The sequence below is a fragment of the Petromyzon marinus genome, chromosome 63, assembly GCF_048934315.1.
Source record: "Petromyzon marinus isolate PM22_M1 ecotype Great Lakes invasive population chromosome 63, UKy_Petmar_22M1.pri1.0, whole genome shotgun sequence".
NCBI lineage: Eukaryota > Metazoa > Chordata > Hyperoartia > Petromyzontiformes > Petromyzontidae > Petromyzon > Petromyzon marinus.
Window position 1 is genome coordinate 5,164,978 of NC_133729.1, and position 24,919 is coordinate 5,189,896.

The 24,919-nt window shown below is 49.8% G+C and overlaps 1 protein-coding gene across 1 annotated transcript; it reads left to right on the forward strand.

The window, feature by feature from the left end:
- Window positions 1–326: 326 nt before the first annotated feature.
- Window positions 327–24,034, forward strand: NPEPL1 (aminopeptidase like 1). Its single transcript, XM_032977498.2, has 12 exons — window positions 327–570; window positions 10,082–10,267; window positions 11,631–11,801; window positions 12,866–12,955; window positions 13,639–13,720; window positions 14,543–14,685; window positions 14,958–15,035; window positions 16,563–16,663; window positions 17,364–17,487; window positions 18,883–19,059; window positions 21,933–22,043; window positions 22,328–24,034. The coding sequence occupies exons 1-12, from the start codon at window positions 421–423 to the stop codon at window positions 22,508–22,510; spliced, it is 1,596 nt and encodes a 531-aa protein (XP_032833389.1). The 5' UTR covers window positions 327–420; the 3' UTR covers window positions 22,511–24,034.
- Window positions 24,035–24,919: the final 885 nt, after the last annotated feature.

Below are 24,919 nucleotides of genomic sequence, written 5' to 3' on the forward strand. Positions count from 1 at the left end.
AGGTGCGTGACGTCATATATGGACGGCCCCTCATCGGATATCTCCTCCAGTTTAAAGATTCTAAGTGAACTCAAATTTAATTTTGATTTAAAGCTTTCGTGACTGCAGTAATTCATATTCTTAGCTCTTTCGGTAAAGTCACGTTGATGGTCGAAACGTCGTGAGAAATTTTTATTGTTTTATGTACGTTTTATTATTTTATTGTTTCCCTTCAACGTGGTGACTTTACCGAAAGAGCCAAGAATATGAACTCCAAATTCCCTATAGCGTTTTCCCCCTACAAAGATAGCGGACAGGGATTGAGGGAGGGAGGGGCGTGGCATCGGAAGTGGCGTCACACGGCGCCGGAAGTGTTGGAGGAGGGAGGAGCTTCAGCAGCGGCGGCGGCGGCTGTAGGGGGTGGAGAAGGAGGCTGAGGCAATGGCGGGCGTGGGTTTGGAGTTCGTGGCCTCGGCCGGTGCGAGCGACCCCCAAGAGCGGCCCGTGGTCTTCCTGGGGCAACTTCAGAACCTGCAGAAGCTGGCGTGGACTCAGATACGAGGCAAACTCGAGCCTCGCGTCTCGGAGGAGGTACGCCTTGTTGCACGGCTGTACACATTGTATGTTAAGCTGTACGTGCTGCACGGGAGATGCAGCGATGGGGGAGGTCATTCTCGGCGTGCGGGATTATTGGTGATCGCTGTCGGCAGGCGTGGCGCGACGCGCTTGCGGGAAGCCCGGTTAGCCAGGCAGCGGAATTGAGCGTGGCTTTATGGTTGCATAATTGCCCTGGGATGAACTGGACCGTCATGGTAACGGTGAGTTGACGGCTGCCAGACGGGTGGGTTCAGTGGCAGCTGACGGCACTGACGCGCGGAGACTCTTTGACTTAATGTCACTGCAGCGCTGGGAGGAGTGGTTGCCGCAGTGAACTGTTAAACCGGTTGCTTGCGTTAAAAAAACCGGTAACCGCATGGGGGTAAAAAAAATTGGGTTAAAAACGGTTACAGGTTTTTTTTTTTAAACCGAGAAACGAAGAGTTGTCGCGGTGGGGTGTTTCGATGGTTAGTGTGCAATGGACTTGCAATCCAGATGTGTCGCCGGCTCAATTAAATCGCCCGGCGCGGCAGTTAAAATCAATGGGCACGCCGCTTAAATCTTCCCCGGCTCTCTGTCCCCACCCGTCAAGTCAGTATGAATGGGTGTGCTCCACTGTCGATCGACACGTGGCGCGTGGATGCGGAGTAAACGTGTGGGTACTGTCCGAACCTACTTTCAAGACGGCACCTGGCTCAGTGTGGCAGAGACGTCGCAACGACTCGCAACCATGCAGAAATCCCGGCTCGTCGGAGGGCACCTTCTGCCAGCAGTGGCGTTAGCGAGAAGTTTCAGGGCCGCGCCTTTACCCGGTAGCTGAACACGCGTGGCAATTCGTGCGTGCAAACATTCCATGGGAAATAATATCCCGCCATAGGAATATGGAGTTGCCACCACTGGCTCAGGGTCTCTGACATTTATTGCTAGAGTGGGCCCAGCCTATTATGCTGTTAAGGTTGAAAAACATTAGTACCCTTTTGTTGGAAGTTGGTACTGTACTAATAAGCTATTGGATGTACTCGCCCCCGTCGTAGGAATGTGGAATGGTCATTGCCAATTTATATTAGCGGCTCACAATTTATCGTTAAAACAGGTTGCATTGATTTTCTAATGTAAAACCTCAATTTTTTAAATATATGAAAGACCGTATTTTTATTTAATCGCATCTCTCCTTGTCATTGACACCTCTTATCTTAAAAATGTTGTCGTCTTTTCCCCTAATTTTATCCCAATTGTGTTATCAGTGTCACCTCATGAGATGAAAAATCCCATTTGAAACTCTCGCAGAGCAGCGTATCCCTCCGTGTTAGGGAACGGCTCATAAAAGTGGATATCACAGAGCTACCCTCAAATCCCTTCAAGTAATAAGCATACTGTAACTTATAAATAAGTGATATCTTACACAGTAGGGAGCAGACACCTTCCCACCTGCCCTGTCAGATTAATGTTCTGTTTTGTCATATTGGCCGTTAAGTTGACATTTTTAATTCTCAGAGCTGGAATTCAGTCATTGGCAACCTGGCTGAAACCAGCAAATCACTGCACTTGAGAACCCGGCCGGCTCAATGACAGAACGCTGGATTCGAACCCAGGTGCTCAGCGGCGCCGACTCCTGAGCCACACGAGGCAGTATTTGTTAATCATCACTGACGAGAACAATTCTCAGACTCTGATCGTCGTCTTTGAGTGGGGGAACTCTGTCCTCTGGACTTCTGAGCTGGACTCTTTATCATTCACGCTGCAGTTTATCCCCTAAGCCCCAAGCCTGCACAGTTACAATGTTCAACTCTGTACACTGCGATATCCAACTCTGTACAGGACAATAAAATACATGTTTTGTGAGTGAACAAATCTAAAAGAAGGCAGCCTAATGGGCCTGACTTGGGACAGTTCTCCAGCAATTCTTACAGTCTTCAATCATTGTCTTTATTTTTGGTTGTCTTAAGCCTGTGGCATTTACATCGAGTGGTGGGAATCGTAAACATGGTCTGATGTGACTTGGGCCCCCACTTGCCACACTAGAGAGATCCCGGTTTAATCGCAGGCGGCTGAAATCTGGATTTGAAGCCAAGATCTCAGCGGTGCCAGTACAGTGAAACCTTGGATTGCGAGCGTAATTCGTTCCGGAAACGTGCTCGTAATCCAAAGCACTCGTTTATCAAAGCGAATTTCCCCATAAGAAAAAATGGAAACTCAGATGATTCGTTCCACAACCCAAAAATGCTTTATTCATATAAAAATTATTAATACAAAATACCTTTTTATATTTTTATTATTTAAATTTAATATGAAGTAATCAAATTGATTAATTACATTTAATCGTGGCTGGTGTGAGGGAGACGAGAGAGAGGAAAGGAGGAGGGTTATTGTGTCGGACGACTTTCACTTGCAGTACAGTTACTAAAGAAGAGTCACTACACTTGGACACAAAATAAAAACATGCTTTACGCACACACACACGTGGTCACAACACTATAGTACTGTAGTAAACAGTATACACGTGTTCTTTGGTTCTTTCGGTAAAGTCACGTAGAATGAGAATAAAATAATAAATTGATAAAATAAAATAACACAATAATATTCTCACGACGTTTCGGCCACAACACAAGCGGCCTTCATCAGGTGAAGGGGGGCGAGACTGTCTGGTAGGACAGCGCTGGAGTGAGAGAGCCACGTTCAGATCACGGCTTTTAAGCTGTGTGAGAGGAAGAAAGAGCCTTGACGAAGGAATTAGCATAAAATTTAGCATTGAAATGGCTGAATGATTAGCTTGTGACTAGTCACAGAAATAGCTATGTTAAAAGTTAAAGCATACACATCCGCAGAGGCACCCATTGTTAAAAGGAATTAGCATAGAATTTAGCATTGAAATAGCTAAGTTAAGGCATACACATCCGCAGAGGCACCCCTTGACAATGGGATTAGCATAGAATTTAGCATTGAAAAGGCTGAGTGATTCGCTTGTAACTGCTACAGAAATAGTTACGTTGAAGTCAGAGCATACACATTCACCGAGGCACTTAGTACAAATCAAACAGGAGAATTTAGCATTGAAATAACTAGGCGAATTTAGCATTGAAATAACTGGGTGATTTGCTAGTGACTGGTCACAGAAATGACTACACATCTGAGCTATTCACAGTACTATATAGTGAACCAATAAAAACTAAAATATAAATTACCTTCATGTTATCAATAAACTCTATATTCTCCAATCAGCTAAGCTACCAACCATAAGTCGTTATATATCACAATGCTATATGGCGAAAAAATGGGTGGATTCTTACCCTCAAATTTCCGTACCACGGATAGCTACGGGCCCCGTTCAGACGGACGAGTTCGTCTATGGTCGGAACAGAGGAGGGGGAGAGAGACAGCTGCGAAGCCCTAGTATACTCCATGTTGTAAACCATACCATTAACCGTGGTGTGAGAGGTATTAAGAGGCAATGCTGGCGAAAGAGCTGCGGTCTGAAGGTCATCGTAAAATTACAATTAATTAAGAACAGAAATGATTTAACACATCTTTCCAGTGGTTACTAAGCCTGAATCCATCTTCTCGGTTGAAATTGTCTCTGTGCTTGTATATGTGAATGGCCTCATGAACGAATCTCTCATGGTAGCCAGTTGGTTTGCAAAGAACCTCCGTCTTGGAGAAGTCAATGTCATGTGAGCCCACTGAATTGTAACAGTGATCTGCCACGGCAGAGGAGTTCGTCTTACCGTGTTTCAAGTCTGCTTTATGTTCGCGGATGCGGTCCGAGATATGTCTTTTGGTTTCTCCAATGTAGCTACTACCACAGAGGCACTTTAGTTTGTAAACGCCCGGGTACTGTATGTCTGGAAGAGCATCTTTTACAGATGGAACTAAATCACGGATTTTGTGTACTGTGTTGAATCGGACCTGGATCTTGTGTTTATTCAGGATTTTGGAGATCTTTTTAGTGACCCCTGCAATGTAGGGTAAGGTGATGGTTTTGAGTGGCTCCACAAGAGGATCCTTCTTCATGACTGGAGTGATGGCTTTGCGGATTGTGTAGTCGGAGTAGCCATTAGCCCTGAGAGCCTGGTGTACGTGCTTGAGTTCACTGGTAATGTGTTCCTGGTCGGAAATGCATTGGGCTCTATGGTATAGAGTCTTGATGAGGCAGTTCTTCTGGGATGGATGGTGGTGGGAATCCGGTTTCAAGTAAGCATCTGTATGGGTAGCTTTCCTGTAGACAGAGTGGCTCATTGAACCATCATGTCTCCTTTTAATTAAGACATCCAGAAAGGGTAGTTTGCCATCTTTTTCGACCTCCATGGTAAATCTGATGGCTGGGTGTATGGAATTGATGTGGTCGCGGAATTGGTCTAGAGCAGGCTGGCCATGTGGCCAGATGACAAAGGTGTCATCAACGTACCTCTTCCATAAGGTCGGGCGTAGAGTGGCAGTCTGGATGGCGTCAGTTTCAAATTTTTCCATGAATACGTTGGCTACAACCGGAGATAGGGGGGAGCCCATTGGGGTGCCCTCAGTTTGTTTGTAGAAAGTTCCATTCCAGGTGAAGTATGTGTTGGTTAAGCAATGTCTCACCAGGGGGGGTACATCAGTATGCAGTCCTTGATGAACCAGGTCTTCAATGATAGTGATGGTGTCAGGTACCGGGACTTTGGTGAACAAGGACACCACATCAAAACTGACAAGCAGGTCGTTTGGGGACAGGGAAATGTCTTTGATTGTCGATACCAGGTGAGTAGAATTTAGTACCGCAGAGGTGGTTTTTCCAGTGAAAGGTCGCAGTATATCAGCCAGAAAACGTGCCAGTTTGTAGGTGGGGGAGCTGATAGTAGAGACGATGGGACGAAGGGGTGTATCTTCTTTGTGTATCTTTGGAAGGCCATATAATCTTGGTGGTCTGGCAGCAGAGGGTTTCAACGAGAACTGTTTGTTCTCATCAATTAATGCTGTTGAATCAGAGATAATTTTGTTCGTTTTGGTGACCAGGCTGTTGGTGGGATCTCTTTTTATTTTTGTATAGCTGCCATCGTTGAGTAGTTCTTGAATTTTGTTGTTATATTCTGTTTTGTCCATGATGACAGTGGCATTGCCTTTGTCGGCTGAGAGAACGACAATATCATCCCTCTTTTTTAATTGAGATAATTCAAAACGTTCGTCTTTGCTGATGTTGCTAGGTGGCAACTTAGCGTTTTTGAGGGTTGCAGCGATTTCAGATCTTGCTACGTCTGCAGAGATGTGACTCAAGCCCTTGAGTGCAACGTCGACATGGGCAATGATATCATTAACCGGTAAGTGTCTCGGTGTGACAGCAAAGTTTAGACCTTTAGCTAAAACGGATTTCAGACCATCAGAAATGGAACTGTTACTGCGATTAATTACGACTTTGTTGACGTCTATCTTTTCGGTGTGTGGATCCTACATGTAGGGACAATTTGATTTCCAAATTCAATCACCTCTCCAGCAAAAAATCGGATCCACACACCGAAAAGATAGACGTCAACAAAGTCGTAATTAATCGCAGTAACAGTTCCATTTCTGATGGTCTGAAATCCGTTTTAGCTAAAGGTCTAAACTTTGCTGTCACACCGAGACACTTACCGGTTAATGATATCATTGCCCATGTCGACGTTGCACTCAAGGGCTTGAGTCACATCTCTGCAGACGTAGCAAGATCTGAAATCGCTGCAACCCTCAAAAACGCTAAGTTGCCACCTAGCAACATCAGCAAAGACGAACGTTTTGAATTATCTCAATTAAAAAAGAGGGATGATATTGTCGTTCTCTCAGCCGACAAAGGCAATGCCACTGTCATCATGGACAAAACAGAATATAACAACAAAATTCAAGAACTACTCAACGATGGCAGCTATACAAAAATAAAAAGAGATCCCACCAACAGCCTGGTCACCAAAACGAACAAAATTATCTCTGATTCAACAGCATTAATTGATGAGAACAAACAGTTCTCGTTGAAACCCTCTGCTGCCAGACCACCAAGATTATATGGCCTTCCAAAGATACACAAAGAAGATACACCCCTTCGTCCCATCGTCTCTATCAGCTCCCCCACCTACAAACTGGCACGTTTTCTGGCTGATATACTGCGACCTTTCACTGGAAAAACCACCTCTGCGGTACTAAATTCTACTCACCTGGTATCGACAATCAAAGACATTTCCCTGTCCCCAAACGACCTGCTTGTCAGTTTTGATGTGGTGTCCTTGTTCACCAAAGTCCCGGTACCTGACACCATCGCTATCATTGAAGACCTGGTTCATCAAGGACTGCATACTGATGTACCCCCCCTGGTGAGACATTGCTTAACCAACACATACTTCACCTGGAATGGAACTTTCTACAAACAAACTGAGGGCACCCCAATGGGCTCCCCCCTATCTCCGGTTGTAGCCAACGTATTCATGGAAAAATTTGAAACTGACGCCATCCAGACTGCCACTCTACGCCCGACCTTATGGAAGAGGTACGTTGATGACACCTTTGTCATCTGGCCACATGGCCAGCCTGCTCTAGACCAATTCCGCGACCACATCAATTCCATACACCCAGCCATCAGATTTACCATGGAGGTCGAAAAAGATGGCAAACTACCCTTTCTGGATGTCTTAATTAAAAGGAGACATGATGGTTCAATGAGCCACTCTGTCTACAGGAAAGCTACCCATACAGATGCTTACTTGAAACCGGATTCCCACCACCATCCATCCCAGAAGAACTGCCTCATCAAGACTCTATACCATAGAGCCCAATGCATTTCCGACCAGGAACACATTACCAGTGAACTCAAGCACGTACACCAGGCTCTCAGGGCTAATGGCTACTCCGACTACACAATCCGCAAAGCCATCACTCCAGTCATGAAGAAGGATCCTCTTGTGGAGCCACTCAAAACCATCACCTTACCCTACATTGCAGGGGTCACTAAAAAGATCTCCAAAATCCTGAATAAACACAAGATCCAGGTCCGATTCAACACAGTACACAAAATCCGTGATTTAGTTCCATCTGTAAAAGATGCTCTTCCAGACATACAGTACCCGGGCGTTTACAAACTAAAGTGCCTCTGTGGTAGTAGCTACATTGGAGAAACCAAAAGACATATCTCGGACCGCATCCGCGAACATAAAGCAGACTTGAAACACGGTAAGACGAACTCCTCTGCCGTGGCAGATCACTGTTACAATTCAGTGGGCTCACATGACATTGACTTCTCCAAGACGGAGGTTCTTTGCAAACCAACTGGCTACCATGAGAGATTCGTTCATGAGGCCATTCACATATACAAGCACAGAGACAATTTCAACCGAGAAGATGGATTCAGGCTTAGTAACCACTGGAAAGATGTGTTAAATCATTTCTGTTCTTAATTAATTGTAATTTTACGATGACCTTCAGACCGCAGCTCTTTCGCCAGCATTGCCTCTTAATACCTCTCACACCACGGTTAATGGTATGGTTTACAACATGGAGTATACTAGGGCTTCGCAGCTGTCTCTCTCCCCCTCCTCTGTTCCGACCATGGACGAACTCGTCCGTCTGAACGGGGCCCGTAGCTATCCGTGGTACGGAAATTTGAGGGTAAGAATCCACCCATTTTTTCGCCATATAGCATTGTGATATATAACGACTTATGGTTGGTAGCTTAGCTGATTGGAGAATATAGAGTTTATTGATAACATGAAGGTAATTTATATTTTAGTTTTTATTGGTTCACTATATAGTACTGTGAATAGCTCAGATGTGTAGTCATTTCTGTGACCAGTCACTAGCAAATCACCCAGTTATTTCAATGCTAAATTCGCCTAGTTATTTCAATGCTAAATTCTCCTGTTTGATTTGTACTAAGTGCCTCGGTGAATGTGTATGCTCTGACTTCAACGTAACTATTTCTGTAGCAGTTACAAGCGAATCACTCAGCCTTTTCAATGCTAAATTCTATGCTAATCCCATTGTCAAGGGGTGCCTCTGCGGATGTGTATGCCTTAACTTAGCTATTTCAATGCTAAATTCTATGCTAATTCCTTTTAACAATGGGTGCCTCTGCGGATGTGTATGCTTTAACTTTTAACATAGCTATTTCTGTGACTAGTCACAAGCTAATCATTCAGCCATTTCAATGCTAAATTTTATGCTAATTCCTTCGTCAAGGCTCTTTCTTCCTCTCACACAGCTTAAAAGCCGTGATCTGAACGTGGCTCTCTCACTCCAGCGCTGTCCTACCAGACAGTCTCGCCCCCCTTCACCTGATGAAGGCCGCTTGTGTTGTGGCCGAAACGTCGTGAGAATATTATTGTGTTATTTTATTTTATCAATTTATTATTTTATTCTCATTCTACGTGACTTTACCGAAAGAACCAAAGAAGATGAATCATTGCAGTCACGAAAGCTTTAAATCAAAAGTATACACGTGGTCACAACACTATACTATAGTAAACAGTATACACGTGGTCACAACACTATAGTACTGTAGTAAACAGTATACGCTCGCACGGATGTTGACTATACAAGTGAGGCACGCCGACTGAGACCGAGCATGGGAGACGATTACCCACAATCCCGCAGCGAGAGAGAGAGAGAAGAACCATTGGCTCAGTTGTGATCACGTGACGCTCGGCAGACAAAGCGTGTACTGTATGTACTGCTCGTATTGCAAGACATCGCTCGTTTATCAAATTAATATGTATTTAAAAAATGTTGCTCGTCTTGCAAAACACTCGCAGACCAATCCAAGGTTTCACTGTAATGCGTTTTGACCTTTTTGAGTCACCTGGCCACCTCGTGTATCATTGCCTAGAGGCTTCATTAATGGACAAGCTTGGCCATTAATGCCGCTTGTTACAGAGGTTCGTGGTTAGAGCCCAGTAGCGGCCCTGGTGGTTCATACTGCCGGCGTACGAACCATAAAATACACGTCGTCTAGTTCACAGTAGTCGTGAAAGATCCCCCCCCCATATGTACGTTGCACTTCTTTCACACCGTACGAAGCCAACCGTGCTATTCGAATCTGGTAGGACATTGTGGGCCGTTATCACGGTCCAAATTTGCCAAGTTCACCAGAAAATAACCTGGATGAAACCCAATAGCAACGTCACCCCTTACTGTGAAACTTGCGAAGACTACACGCATCTGTGAAACATAGCGCCTTCGTAATAGCCTTGCGCTATAATAATGGTACAAATACCAATTGAATAATATTATTCTAGTCGCGTACAAATATCAGGGTTTTATTCAGAAAACGTATATACCGGGGCAGGTCACCCCTGACGATGTAAAAGGCACATAACCTTCACAGACGCGTACGCGTCTCAACCAACTGAGAGTACCTTAATGTTCTGGGGAAGTGCGCCGTTACATCGATGAGAAGGAGATACCTGGCTGCTGCTGTTGAAGACCCGCATTTGTCCTGCGACTGTGGCGATGGGGCACAGTGGTGGCGTCATTGGCTTTGGTGTGCAACGACGTCTCGACCTCTCTGCTCTTCTCCTAGACGTGGCAGGCGGCGCTGGGCTCCCTGAACCCGAATCCCAGCGACTCGTGCTCACTGTGGCTCAACAACGCGACCGTGGCGGCGCTGCCGTCGCGCGTCAGCCGGCACAACTCCCCGTCCGCCGCCACCTTCATCCCTCGCCTGCTCCGCTCGGGGCTCCCCGGGGGGGTCTCGCAGTGCGTCGTGGTAAGTGCCGCCCATTTTTGGCGGTTGGACTCCCACATCTGAGCTTCCCTGCCTTTGCGGACCCGCCACTGAACCAGCGCGGTGAAGTTCGGTACAATATCTCCCGCCCCCCCCATCGGCCTGCACAGGCCCCTCACCTAACAGTCAATTGACCAAGTGCTGTACGATGTGTACTTGCAGAGATTGGTAAAATGCATTAAAATGTGATGTTAATGGAGTAACGTAGATACAAATGATCAATTAACATTGTTCAATGTGTCGTGATTGTGGTGGTCATCGTAGTGATGGTTGTGTTCGTGGTGGTCATTGTGATGGTTGTGATTGTTGTGGTCGAGGTGGTGTTGGTTGTGGTTGTGATGATTGTGGTCATGGTGGTGGTTGCACTCCACCCCCACAACTTCCAATCGGTGATGGGGCAGTTGTGGAGAGAGTGGAGAGTTTCCCATACCTGGGCAGTGTGCTTATGACCGGCTCCAGTTTAACAGCAGAGGTCTCACTCCGAATCAGTCGAGCGGCAATATCTTTTCATCGGTTGCGTAACGCTGTGTGGAAGCTACCTGGCCTGTCGCTCCGCAATAAGCTTCAGGTCTTCTTGGCCACGGTCATTCCCTCCCTTCTCTACGCTTGCGAAACGTGGACCCCCCCGAATGAAATATCTTCGCCGGTTAGAAGCATTTAGGCTGGCCTAGCTACGATCCATTCTGGGTTTAACCAGGCTGGATTGTGTGAGAAGCTCACAAATCCTTGAAAGATCTGGACAAAGTCCCATCGGTGAGCTCCTCCGGCAGGCAAGGCTGCGTTGGCTGGGTCATGTAGCCCGCATGCCCAGCCACCGCATGCCGAAACAGTTTTTGTTCGGCCGGATCGAGGGGGCTAAACGGGCGCGGCATGGGCTAGAGAAGAGATGGAGTGATGTGGTACAGGAAGACGTGGAGCTGAGTGGACTTGCCGATGACTGGTACCAGCGGTGTCAAGATCGGCCTCTGTGAAGGAGGCTCGTGAAGGACGCTATTGGGCAGTTGGAGGCAGTCGCCCTCCAACAGCAACGGAGGGCGGAGGAGCGACGCTCACAACAACGAGCTGAGCGCCGGGTGGCTAAAGCACAGCAGGTTGGCACGGTAGGGGGCACAGCTGGTGCATCAGCCAGTCATCTCAGTCATCTTAGTCAGTCGACCCGTGGCACTTGGGTCTGCCCCGTGACCTCCTGCCAGCGGGCGTTCGACACTTCACGTGGCCTCAAGGTGCACATGGCCTGGCACAAGCGTCGTGGTGACGTCACCGCCACTTAGTGGCGAATGGCGGTTGTTGTTGTTGTCGTCGTCATAGTGGTGATGGTTGTGGACGTGATGGTGGGCGTGTGCAGGTGGTGTGCGAGCGTGCCGATGTGCTGGCCTGCTGTGGCGCCGTCTCCCGCACGTTCCCTCTTTTCTCGCGTCGCTCAGTAGTGACTCGACGTGCAGAGAAGCGCTCCGTCTCCGTCGAGTTCATCCTCGTTGGACTCAACAACGGTCCCCTTGACACGGGTGCCCTGCAGGTGAGGTCACGGAGGTAGCGGAGCTTTGGCGGGGGCTTAGGGACTCGCACTTGTGTACGGCCCCCTGGGCAGCAGTTTGTGCAGCCTAGGGACGTCAGCATACACAGAGATGTTTTATCATGCGAGGGCTGTGGGAGAAGTCCGTGTTGCCGACACAGAGAGAGCGGAGGTGAGTGGGCCGTAACGGCAGCTGCATTTGCTTCTACGGTGTTTTCCTAGCCGTGCGCCGAATAGGATTTCTCCTTTGGTTGGAATTGCACGTCAGTTGATACGAAGGGCGGCACCGCGGCGCAGGGGTGGCGTTGCGTTCGCTGCTTGGTGCAGACGTTCGTGATTCGACTCCACCAGGCCGCTCTTGATTGTTTTACTTAGGTTTCACGCGAACCGCGAAATACTGCACGCCGTCTCCCGCGAAGTGGACGTTCAGGATCCCTTGGCGAGACCGACCAGCCCTCGTGCACTGTGCCAGGCTCGCATCAGTGGCAATTGTTATCAGAATTTGTCCCGGGCCTCCCCAAGGTCGACTGGCTAGCCATCGAAGGAAGACGGTCGCCGCATCGTGCACTTTCAGACGCGTGCCTGCGGCCATCTGGAATGCTCTTCCGATGTTAGGAAGCCACTGGAGCTGTGCATTTTACATCATCTGGATTTAAAACTTATTTCTTTAGAACTACTTTTTGTGTTAAGTTTGTCATGCTTCCCCCGTACCTCCGATTAACATACATATAAACTAAACTATTGTTATATTACCAGGTAAGGCCCGCTGAGCTCTATAGCTCTTTTTCAGAATGACAACTCAACGAAGTGGCTTATCGCGTGGAAATGTATTGCCGCCAAATAGTCTAAATGCATGGAGGGAAAAACCGGAGGATCCGGAGAAAAATCCACGCGATCACGGTGAGAGAGAGAGAGAGACGCGCAAACTCCAAATACACAGCAGGCGTCAGGGTCAGGATCGAACCCATGACCTGTACACCAGATGAGGTATTTTAACATCTCGCCACCGTGGCACCCCAAATGAGTAGTATTCCACGCGGTTTGTGTGTGTGTGTGTGCGTGCGCAGTGCCTGTCGAGCCTGGCAGAGGGCGTCCGCCTCGCCGCGCGAATCGTCGACATGCCCTGCAGCGAGATGAACACCGACCACTTCCTGGAGGTTTTCCCTCCTTCTCCCCATTGGCATTTATACAAAAAAAACATCTCGTCGGTACCATGCAGGGTGGCAAACGCTATCGAGGATTTTCTTGAAGTGTCTCTCGGTTGGATTGCAAGCCGAGTATGATAGCAAGGTCGCCATGGTAGGTTTCATGAGAAAAATGTTGTTAACAAAGGGTACCGGAGTATGTCTGAATATCGATTTGGAATAAAAAAAAACTCGTTTGATATGAAACATACGGAGTATGAAAATACATAGGAAATGCGTCGATACAACAGTATGTACACTAAGCTTCCTGCCCATGGTGGACACTGCTCATGCCCGTGGTGGACATTACGCGTGTTGGACACTGCCAATGGTGGACACTGCCCATGGTGGACACTGCCCACGGTGGACACTACCCGTGGTGGACACTACCCGTGTTGGACACTGCCAATGGTGGACACTGCCAATGGTGTATACTGCCCGTGGTGGACACTGCCAGTAGTGGACACAAAAATGCGTTAAAAGCACACAGCCATTTGTACACGTGCAAAATAGAAATCAGCAATTTCACGAAGAACTGCATTGTGCTCCCTCTTGTCGTAACCGATTCTGGATTTGGTTACCGGTTTAAAAGGTTAACGACCCAAGTCACGTGGTTACGTCCCCTACGCCCTCTGCCCCTCCGGCCCTCGGTGCAGGAAATCGCGGCGGTTGGCAAGGAGCTGGGATTGACGCCTACTGTGATCCGCGGAGAGGAGCTCAAGGAGCGCGGGTTCGGAGGTGATTGACGGCGCGCTCCCGTCCACGGCCTCGCCCTTTCACTCGCTCACTCGCTCGCTCGTCAAGCCGCTCCGCTTCGCTCGCTCACTGACAAGTCAGTCACCTCCTCGTCACCCTTCCGTCGCTACTACCACCACCACCACCACGGTTTCCATTCTCGTGAATGTCAACTCGTCAATTCCTCCACCCTCGCGGAGGACTCAATCTTACCAGACACTTGGCTGTGTCGTCTCATCCATCACACGGAGTTCAACCACCCCACTGCAGTTCACAACATGCTCATTCTCCGACCCGCTCGCTCGCTCGCTCGCTCACTCGCCTACTCGATAACCAACCCACTCGTCATAACAACAAACTCGATCACCAGCTCGCTCGCCACACCGCAGGCCACGACAGTTCGCAAACTGCTTCTTCCCTCACACTGCTCCCATCGTCTCTCTTTACACCGATAACCTTGTTCAAATAAAAAAAAACGTCAACTTTTTTTTTTATCCGATACAACTTTAATAGTTGTATTTCGATTTAAAGCTTTCGTGACTGCAATGATTCATCTTCTTTGGTTCTTTCGGTAAAGTCACGTAGAATGAGAATAAAATAATAAATTGATAAAATAAAATAACACAAAGAAGGTTTAATAGTTGTGTTTTTGTGCTGGCCGCGCTTGGCCAGACTAGGTTGCACTTTGTCCGCGAGTCAGACCCAGGTGCTACGGGGGTCGACTGACCAAGGTGAGGGGGAGATGCAGCAGCACTCGCGCAAGGTGCTGCTCCCCTCCCCCGTGCGTACACCCAGCTTGGCACGGCAACCTGTGTGCCTGCGTAGGCATCTACGGCGTGGGCAAGGCGGCGTGCAACCCGCCGGCGCTGGCCGTGCTGAGCCACAAGCCCGAGGGGGCGACGCAGACGATCGCCTGGGTGGGCAAGGGCATTGTGTACGACACGGGCGGGCTCAGCATGAAGGGCAAGGTGGGGCCTCGCTCACGGTCACTCGCCCTCACTCACTCTCGCTCGCAATCGCCAGTCCTAGGCCTCCCCTCGGTCGACTCGGCTTCGAATGAGTACCTGGTGTTGTGTGTAAACATCGCCACTGGGGAGACAAAGGCGGCTGGGCGTGGTGTTGCCCACCGTCCCCCTCGCGTGCCGCGCCGGCCTCAATAGGTGCTCGCTAACAGCACTTGTACGAACGGTCTGTTAAGTCTAAACCCCCGGGGATCTTTGTGTTTTGCGCGCGCGTGCAGACTGCTATGCCCGGCATGAAGCGGGACTGCGGCGGGGCGGCCGCGGTGCTGGGCGCGTTCAGAGCGGCCGTCAAGCAGGTACAGGCGGACGCTGAATCGGAGCACACCAGCTCTTACGTGTGAGCCGCACGGTCCAGCGGTGGCACATTTGCCGCTTCAAAGTAAACTCTTTTTTTTTTATTGACCGGGTTAAGGCCCACTGAGCCATGAAGCTCTTTTTTCAGAAGCGACCTGGCCACGATTGACAGCCCACCGAAGTGGCTTATCACGTTGAGATGTATAACAGCCGAATACTCTAAATGCATGACGTTGATTCTAAATGTGGAGGGAAAAAACGGAGGAGTCGGAGAAAAATCCACATGACCACGGGAAGAGAGACATGCAAACTCCAAATATACAGCAGGCTTCAGGGTTCGGATCGAACCCACGACCTCCTGCATCCCAGGCGAGGGGGTTACCATCTCATCACCACAGCGCCCATTACAGAGGTTTGTGGTTGGAATCCAATAGGCCACGCCAGCTAATAATGCGGCGTGTATTAACTGTAACGTACTAAGCGCCGTCTGCGTCACTCGGTGAACGTTAGAAATCCCCCCAGTGACATTTGAAGTGAGTAGGCTATTCTGTGTCGGTGTCACGGTTCAATTAGCCAAATTGCTAAATTTTACTACAAATTGCCGAATAGTTTTCTTCTTGCTTACGATGGAGTTAAATGCCAATGTCGAGGTCTGCTGGCCAAAGGAGGGCTTCAGCGAAGAGAATTCGCATGGTTTTGCTATTCCGTTTCCTCCGTTGAAGGAGCGCAGACTACGGCGGTTTACTGTTCGCTGCGTAGATTTGGGTTGCATGGCCACAGTTGCACCGGTGGCTCGTGTTTAATTTTCCATTCGTGGAGGAGGTGTGCACACCAACCTGGTCACCGTTCTGCTGCGGTTGATGGTTACACTGGCACGGCAAGACGACAGTCTGCTTCCTACGGCCCACCTCGTTACGTGTCTTCATGTCACCTTAAATGCAACAATTGGCGACGTTGCTTATTACTCGATTGGGATCGCACGTTGCAGCAATTGTCGCCCCACCCGCCCCCCACTTGCAGGTTAGCTTGCTGAGTCACTCGTGCTGCCACTGATGATACGTGACGCAAGTTGTTCACTGCTCGTAAAACGCTCCGTGAGACGCACCAGTGCCAAAACATTTTGGGCTTTTCAACATTCCGTCTACGGTTTGGCTGAAAACCAAATCAGTGGGGCATATGTGTGCATGCGACAACACGATTGGATTGCCCCTGGTGGGCGGTGGTGGAGGGTTTATAGTAAAAAAAAATAAATGACGATACGCCTACACAATTATCTAACCCAAAGGAAACCGACTACAAATTCTAATATTGGTTGCTCGCGAAAGCCTACGTATGAGCCTTCCCCGCACCTCCGATGAACACGGTTGGCTACGTACGGTGCGAAAGAACTTCAAGACAGCCGACGTGGACCACTGTGAGTTACACGACTGCTGTAATGATCTGGGAGTGATCAGTGTCGCCCACCTCGTGTGCCTCCGCATCCACGCGACCAACCACCCCAACCCCACCTCTTGTTGTCGTCTCCGCAGGGCTTCTGCGAGAACCTGCACGCCGTCTTCTGCCTGGCGGAAAACGCGGTGGGGCCCAACGCCACTCGGCCGGACGACATCCATCGCCTGTACTCGGGAAAGTGAGTTCGTCCAACCCTTCCCGCCCTACTGCCACCCCCACGTGGCGCAACGGGACGTGCGCTAGTGCGGCGTCGCTGAACGGGAGGGTGGAGCCACTGCACAGATTCTCGTTGCTGTGCACCATCATCATCATCATCATCGTCGTCGCCGCCACCACCGTGAACTTCATAAACGTCACTGCCATCGTCGTTACTGTCATCAACCTCGTCATCGGCACCGTCATGAACTTAATCGTCGCCACCACCACCTCGAACCTCATCGGCACCGTCATCATTGTCGCTACCGTCATCAACCTCATCATCGGCACCGTCATAAACGCCAACATCATCATCGTCGCCGCCGCCCGCCACCACCACCACAAACCTCATCAACATCACTTGCCATTGTCGTTACTACCATCATCAACCTCGTCATCTACAATGTCAAACTCCTATCATCATCATGACTGTTGGCCTAATGATCGACATCATCATACACCGGGGTTATTTTTGCATCTGAGACTATCCTGGTCTCTGGAGCTCACAACTGATTAAACAAAATAAACCTGAAACTTGAATCGCCAACAGGGATGATAACGATGCTGATGGAAATGATGCTGCTTGTGCTGACAATGACATGGACGACGACGATGGTGAAGATGTTGCAGTGACGATGACACTAATGATGATGATGATGATGTTGCCATCTCGGTTTCCGCAGGACAGTCGAGATTAACAACACGGATGCGGAGGGCCGCCTGGTGCTCTCGGACGGCGTGGTGTTTGCTTCCCGCGACCTCGAGGCCGACATCATCCTGGACATGGCAACACTGACGGGGGCGCAGGTGAGCGTGTGCCACTGACATACGCGCGATCTAAACAACAAAACAAACTCCCCGCCCCCCCCTCCCCCCACGTGCGATTGGCATCGCATCACGAGATGAGACGTCCACTCGGAACACCTGCACAGGCCATACGGGGCGGATGGTCTTTTGTGCCGTGTGTATGTTGTGTGTGCGTACATGTGTGTGTTGCTTTCATTTGTATGTTGTGTGTGCCATGTGTATGCTGTGTGTGTGTGTGTGTGCGCATACACGTGTGTTTAGAAACATCTACACTGGATTGAAACATTCAGGCTGGCCCTGATTACAATCCATCAAACTGGATTGTGGGAGGAGCTCACAGATCCTTGAAAGGCCTGGACACAGTCCCATCGCTGAGCTCCTTTGGCAGTCGAGGCTGCGTTGGCTGGGTCATGTAGCCCACATTCCCAGCCGCTGCATGTCCAAGCAGCTTCTGTTTGACTGGAGAGATGGGGCAGAACGGGTGCAGCACAGGCTATAAAAAAGATGGGCTGATGTGGTACAGGAGGATGTGAAGCTGTGAGTGGGCTTGCTGATGCCTGGTACCACTGGTGTCAAGATCGGCTTCTGTAGAGGAGGCTCGTGAAGGACGCTACTGATCAGTTGGAGGCAGTCGCCCTCCAGCAGCAATGGAGGGCAGAGGAGCGGCACTCATAACAAGCGGAGTGCTGGGTGGCTAAAACGCAGCAGGTTGGCATTGTGGGCAGCAGGTGGTGCATCTCAGCCAGTTAACCCATGACATCCAGATCTGTTCCAAGACCTGTCAGAGTGAGCCTTTGACACTTCACATGACCTCAAAGTGTACCTAGCCTGGCACAAGCACTGTGGTTACGGCACCGCCACCTAATAGTGAATAACAGCTGTTGTTGTTGTGCTGTGCGCCATGCGTTTGCTGTATGTTGTGTGTGCCAGGTCGTGTAATCCGTATGTGTACATTTGTATCTGTGTATGTGTGCTATATGTGTGTGTACGTGTGTGCTATGTGTGTGTGTATATACGTGTGTCTGTGAGAACGTGTGTGAGAGAGCGTATGAGTGCGGGAAGCGGTAGTGTATTGGTTAGTGCACTGCGCTACGAGTACGATTTCCCACTCGCGACCAACAACAGCGGCGAACACCTGAACTAGTCCTTGGCCTCCCTTAGGTTGAATCAGCCTTAAATGAGTGCCTGGGCCAGTGTGTGAACATCAACATTGGGGAGAAAAAGGCGGCTGGGCGCGATTGGCCACCCACCTCTACGTGTGCCATGCCGGCCTCGACATAGGCGCTCACTAACGGCACTTGCCCCGACGGTCTGTGTGGGCTACACGGTTGGGGAGAAGGGGGGGGGTGGGGGGGGGGCACCTTTAGTTAAATGTTTGCTTGCGCCCGTGGGTAGGGCATCGCCACGGGGAAGCACCACGCGGCAGTGCTCACCAACCGCGCCGAGTGGGAGCTGGCATGCTGCGTCGCCGGCCGACGTAGTGGGGACCTGGCCCACCCGCTCGTCTACTGCCCCGAGCTGCACTTCAGCGAGTTCTCCTCCTCCGTCGCCGACATGAAAAACTCCGTCGCGGTGAGAGCCTCGCCTTGCTCTCCCCTGGGTTGCTCCCCCTACGCTTCTGCCACCCCTCCCTTGCTCGCCCGGCGGGCAGGCGATCTGTGCTCTCGCGTTCGTCGTGCGACGCCAGTTTAGCAAGTCACTCCCCCGACTGCATTTTTCTTACGCTTCAAGATAGAGGTGGAGACCTCGTCGTGCGTGGCCGAAGCTGCTGTTGCCACCAACGCTCTTTACCCCCACCGCCAGACCCCGCAGTTTATGAACAGGGGACACGCAGCCCCCAAGATCTGACCTCACAGTATCCCCATATCCGCTCTTATATTAGACTCACATCGAAATATACAGGGAGGGAAAAAAAGTGTTTGATCCCCTTGCTGATTTTGTACGTTTGCCCACTGACAAAGAAATGATCAGTCTATAATTTTAATGGTAGGTTTATTTGAACAGTGAGAGACAGAATAACAACAACAAAATCCAGAAAAACGCATGTCAAAAATGTTATAAATTTATTTGCATTTTAATGAGGGAAATAATAAGTATTTGACCCCCTCTCAATCAGAAAGATTTCTGGCTCCCAGATGTCTTTTATACAGGTAACGAGCTGAGATTAAGAGCACACTCTTAAAGGGAGTGCTCCTAATCTCAGCTTGTTACCTGTAAAAAAGGCACCTGTCCACAGAAGCAATCAATCAATCAGATTCCAAACTCTCCACCATGGCCAAGACCAAAGAGCTCTCCAAGGATGTCAGGGACAAGATTGTAGACCTACATAAGGCTGGAATGGGCTACAAGACCATTGCCAAGCAGCTTGGTGAGAAGGTGACAACAGTTGGTGCGATTATTCGCAAATGGAAGAAACACAAATGAACTGTCAATCTCCCTCGGTCTGGGGCTCCATACAAGATCTCACCTCGTGGAGTTGCAATGATCATAAGAACGGTGAGGAATCAGCCCAGAACTACACGGGAGGATCTTGTCAATGATCTCAAGGCAGCTGGGACCATAGTCACCAGGAAAACAATTGGTAACACGCTACGCCGTGAAGGACTGAAATCCTGCAGTGCCCGCAAGGTCCCACTGCTCAAGAAAGCACATATACATGCCCGTCTGAAGTTTGCCAATGAACATCTGAATGATTCAGAGGACAACTGGGTGAAAGTGTTGTGGTCAGATGAGACCAAAATGGAGCTCTTTGGCATCAACTCAACTCGCCGTGTTTGGAGGAGGAGGAATGCTGCCTATGACCCCAATAACACCATCCCCACCGTCAAACATGGAGGTGGAAACATGTTTTGTGGGTGTTTTTTCTGCTAAGAGGACAGGACAACTTCACCGCATGAAAGGGACGATGTACGGGACCATGTACCATCAAATCTTGGGTGAGAACCTCCTTCCCTCAGCCAGGGCATTGAAAATGGGTCGTGGATGGGTATTCCAGCATGACAATCACCCAAAACACACGGCCAAGGAAACAAAGGAGTGGCTCAAGAAGAAGCACATTAAGGTCCTGGAGTAGCCTAGCCAGTCTCCAGACCTTAATCCCATAGAAAATCTGTGGAGGGAGCTGAATGTTCGAGTTGCCAAACGTCAGCCTCGAAACCTTAATGACTTGGAGAAGATCTGCAAAGAGGAGTGGGACAAAATCCCTCCTGAGATGTGTGCAAACCTGGTGGCCAACTACAAGAAACGTCTGACCTCTGTGATTGCCAACAAGGGTTTTGCCACCATGTTTTGCAGAGGGGTCAAATACTTATTTCCCTCATTAAAATGCAAATCAATGAATAACATTTTGACATGAGTTTTTCTGGATGTTTTTGTTGTTATTCTGTCTCTCACTGTTCAAATAAACCTACCATTAAAATTATAGACTGATCATTTCTTTGTCAGTGGGCAAACGTACAAAATCAGCAGGTGATCAAACACTTTTTTCCCCTCACTGTACATGCACAGAGACCCACACACAAATACAGACTTACTAAATCATATCGAGACCTACAGACATAGACTCATACAGAGCCCCATAAACTCACAAGATTCACAGGCTCTCAGACCCGAGAGACTTGCAGAGAGCCGTAGACTCGCACATAAACCCATAGACTCACGGAGATCCACAATGCCCACAAAAAGATCCACAAACTCGCACAGGCACCCATTGGTCTCTGTACTTCTGGAGACCACTCCAATATCTATTACGGCAATCAGCCGTCAGTCATACTGCACACACATCCCACCTAGCACGGTGATGCTTTGTCGAGGAGTGCTGACGCAGTGATTGACGAACCACTTGACGAACCTGGCCCCCGAAGCTCCAATCACTGCGAACATCGGTGGTGATCATCTTAACCATTCCGGGGGGATCCCCTTCACTCTTCCACCCACTAACCAGCCCTGACAAGGGCTGTAAACACATCTGTCATTGGGGCTTATGCATCATTTCTCCCATCTCCCGAGCATCTGTCTCCGAGGCCTGTGCTCAAATGCCAGCACCGGCGCTTGTGTTGGAGCTGCTTTGATTCGATCCTGCTCTCCGATCCTGCTCTCCGATCCTGCTCTCCGATCCACACCAGCGATACAGACGGCAGCAACTCTGCACATCGACCAAAATTTGCCAAATTCGATTGGGATTTACACACAGCAATCATTGCCTCACACTGCCAGACTGATGCTTGTTTTCAGGCCACCTGCTCAGTCACCTTGTGACCACATGGATAGCTGCCATTGGGGGGGGGGGGGGGGGGGGGTGCCCTTTCAATTGTTTTGAGATGTGATGTAACGTAAAGTGTTCAGAGATACCCCGGCGTATAAGAGGGCGCTTTATCGTAAAACAATTGTTGTTAATATGATCCCGCTCACCGCCGTGACGCTGTCCCCTCCTTGCTACCTGCCAGGACCGGGGCAATGCCCAGAGCTCGTGCGCTGGCCTGTTCATCGCGGCGCACCTCGGCTTCGACTGGCCGGGCGTGTGGGTGCACGTGGATATCGCGTCTCCCGTGCACGTGGTGAGTCTCGGCTTCCTCTCCCCCCCCCGCCCCCCCAACTCGTGTATTGCCTGTCTCTCTGCCCAAGTCTTGCACCGTCTCATCACGCCTTGCCCCCTCGTCACTCAATTGTCAGCCCATATGTCGGATCGTGTCTCTCGCCCGTCTCCTTTGAGCCTTCCGTGCGTCTTGAATCGCTTCTCCCCTGTCCCACCCCCTCGTGTTTCCCTCGTCTCCTCTGTCCTCAACGGTGTATTCCCCTCCCCCGCCACCGGTCTCCCCCTGGCTCACTCGCTCACCTGTAGGGCGAACGTGCCACGGGATTCGGCGTGGCGCTGCTCCTCGCGCTGTTTGGCAGCGCCTCCGATGACCCCCTGCTGCAACTGGCGTCTCCCCTCGGCGCCGAGCAACCGGGGCAGACGCCACCGCCCCCCTCTTCTGCCAACGCCGCAGCCACCAACCAATCCAAGCGACGCCGCCTCATCTAAGACTCGGCTCGCTCGTCCGTTAGTCTTCCGCAAGCTCCCGCGCCGCGACTTTTGTCTTTCGCGACCTTGTGAACGTGTCCGTTCCGCCACGACCTACACACAGTATTCACCACTTGCTCCTTCTTGTGCGATTCCACAAATATAATCCCGCAATGCGGTGGTGCCTTCTTCTAAAACGGTTTTGATTGTTTCGGTTGAGAGAATTACGATTTGTTTTTGATAGAATGTCTTCCGGGCCATCTCAGAGCGCTCTACATCGCGATAAGCGACTTGCATCACATCTCATCTCAAACATGCGAAGGGCACCGCCATTGGCAGCTGTCCCCTTGGTGGCTCAGCACCTGACCTACAAGCGGTCATTAGTTCGGGGCCAATGATTGTCCTCTCAATTGAGTAACATGGGTCATCCGAATTTGTGGGCAATTCGCATTCGGCAAGTTTGGACAATGACGGGCGGCACACAATGGCCTACTTGTTTCAAGACCCAGAATATAATTTTGCGTTGCCGTTTCGAGACTGACCCCCATTTGAGGAGTATCCCATAATCATCTTAAGAGGTGCGACCCCACCCACCCCACCCCCCCATGGTTGCTGTGCCACGACCCTCAAGGGTCAAACGTCAATCCGCTGCCCCAGAGTTTGAGATCCGTGTGTGGTGAGCATATTCAGCGCGGGCGATCGAGTGGTTCGTGATGACGCCGAGACAACTTCGTTGGGACAATTGGGAGATGGTGATCGCAAAAATAAATTGCGGCAGACAGCGCTAGTCGCCACCCCCGTACCCCCCCCCCCCACGTTAAACATGCAGCGGCAGCTGTTGTGTGTTTTTGCCGTTTGCAACCGCGTGTTGGCGTGCACGGTGTTCCAGAACGCGGACCGAAATTTCGGGACGTCGTGCCGAAACGCCGCGCGGTAACAACCCCGGACGCCTCGGGAGAGCTGCACGGAACATTCCGCGAAAAGTTAATCCAGTATTCATCGACGGCGACACCGTGCCTAACGTTGCCGTCATTACTGCCGCATGTGAAAGTTTACTGCCGCAATGTTGGAAGAATATTCTAAAGAACGGAGGTGTGTCAAACGTCCGAAGGGGTAGAAGATGTTCATCTGATCTCGCCTAGGTCTCTCTAAAAAAAAACTTGTTAAACCCGTTGGATTTGTTCACCTTTGGAAATAAACCCGAATGATATAACGAAGTGAAGTGTGGACCAATAAAGGAGGAAAGTCACAGATTTCTTCATTTACAAGTTCTCAGGTGGTACTGACAGTTGTGGATACTCCCTTTTGGCTTGTCAGCATCCCCCATGAGTGATTACCAAAGTCCTGGTGGTTTGTAGTGGTGGTGGCCGCTCACCTCGGTGGCCACACCTAGACGACATTTTTAGACACGAGCAGACAAACTCAACAGCCACATATACACAGGGGGACGGATTCTAGTCACAGCTTTGTGTGTTTCTGGTAATATTCTCAGTCTCAGCTCGTGAATTCTCATCGTCCAAATTCTAATAAACCACGGGAAAGTTATACTAAGTCTCTGTTACTTTTGTCTCGAGCCATGGGCCTCACCAAAAAAAAACCTCACACCAGGGCAAGGCTTAAGGCAAAGAGAAAATAACGTTGCATTTAAACAAGACAGACACCACAAGACAAATAGACCAGACCAATGTTAATTGTAGTTAAACATTCGGTTACGTTACAACGGGACCACACGGCACAATATTAATAGCTAACAATGAAAGTCCAGTGCAGTAGCGGAAGGCGGGGGTGTGATATCCGAAGCTTACACGCTGGTCTCGGACACAGGCCCAAGAGGGGCCACCAAGGTCCAAGCTCACAACACAGAGGCCGAGCAGAGTTGCAACAGGTTGCATGGGGTTGTCTTGACTGGGTGACATTGGATGAGGTAGTCTCCCAGGGGGTCTCCTAATTCCCAGCGACTGTAACCCTGGTTGAGCATCTGCAGGCTGTAATAATAAACTGGAAGTTACATTCCACAGGGTGGTCCAGATGTCTTGTCACACCCCCCGCCCGCCCCCCCGCCCGCCCCCCCCATTTAAAACACGTTCGGGGTCAATTGGTTGGGGGGTCATGACATCTGGACCAGGATGTACAACTGTCCCATAGAACTATAGTAAAAGCACTACATCACTGTCCTGATAAACGTTCGGCTATTAAACACCGTTTCACTGTCCAGGTAATCAATGTCCAACGGGCTGGGCTATATTACTGCCCAGATAAACGCTAAAGGGCTTAAAAAAAGATCACTGTACAGGTAACAATAGGCTATCAAACTATCACTGTCAAGGCAAACACTATACAGTACTCCAAACGGTGAACTCAAGTGGTGTTCACGTGACGAGGTTAGCACTCGTGTGGTTGAACGAGGTGTGAGGCTCTCACGTGCAGCCA

Excerpts from the sequence above, each read along its gene's own strand:
- NPEPL1 (XM_032977498.2), top strand. The coding sequence starts at position 421 with ATGGCGGGCGTGGGTTTGGAGTTCGTGGCCTCGGCCGGTGCGAGCGAC. Across the intron at positions 10,268-11,630 it reads GGGTCTCGCAGTGCGTCGTG|GTGGTGTGCGAGCGTGCCGA; the intron begins GTAAGTGCCGCC and ends GGGCGTGTGCAG. Across the intron at positions 19,060-21,932 it reads ACATGAAAAACTCCGTCGCG|GACCGGGGCAATGCCCAGAG; the intron begins GTGAGAGCCTCG and ends GCTACCTGCCAG.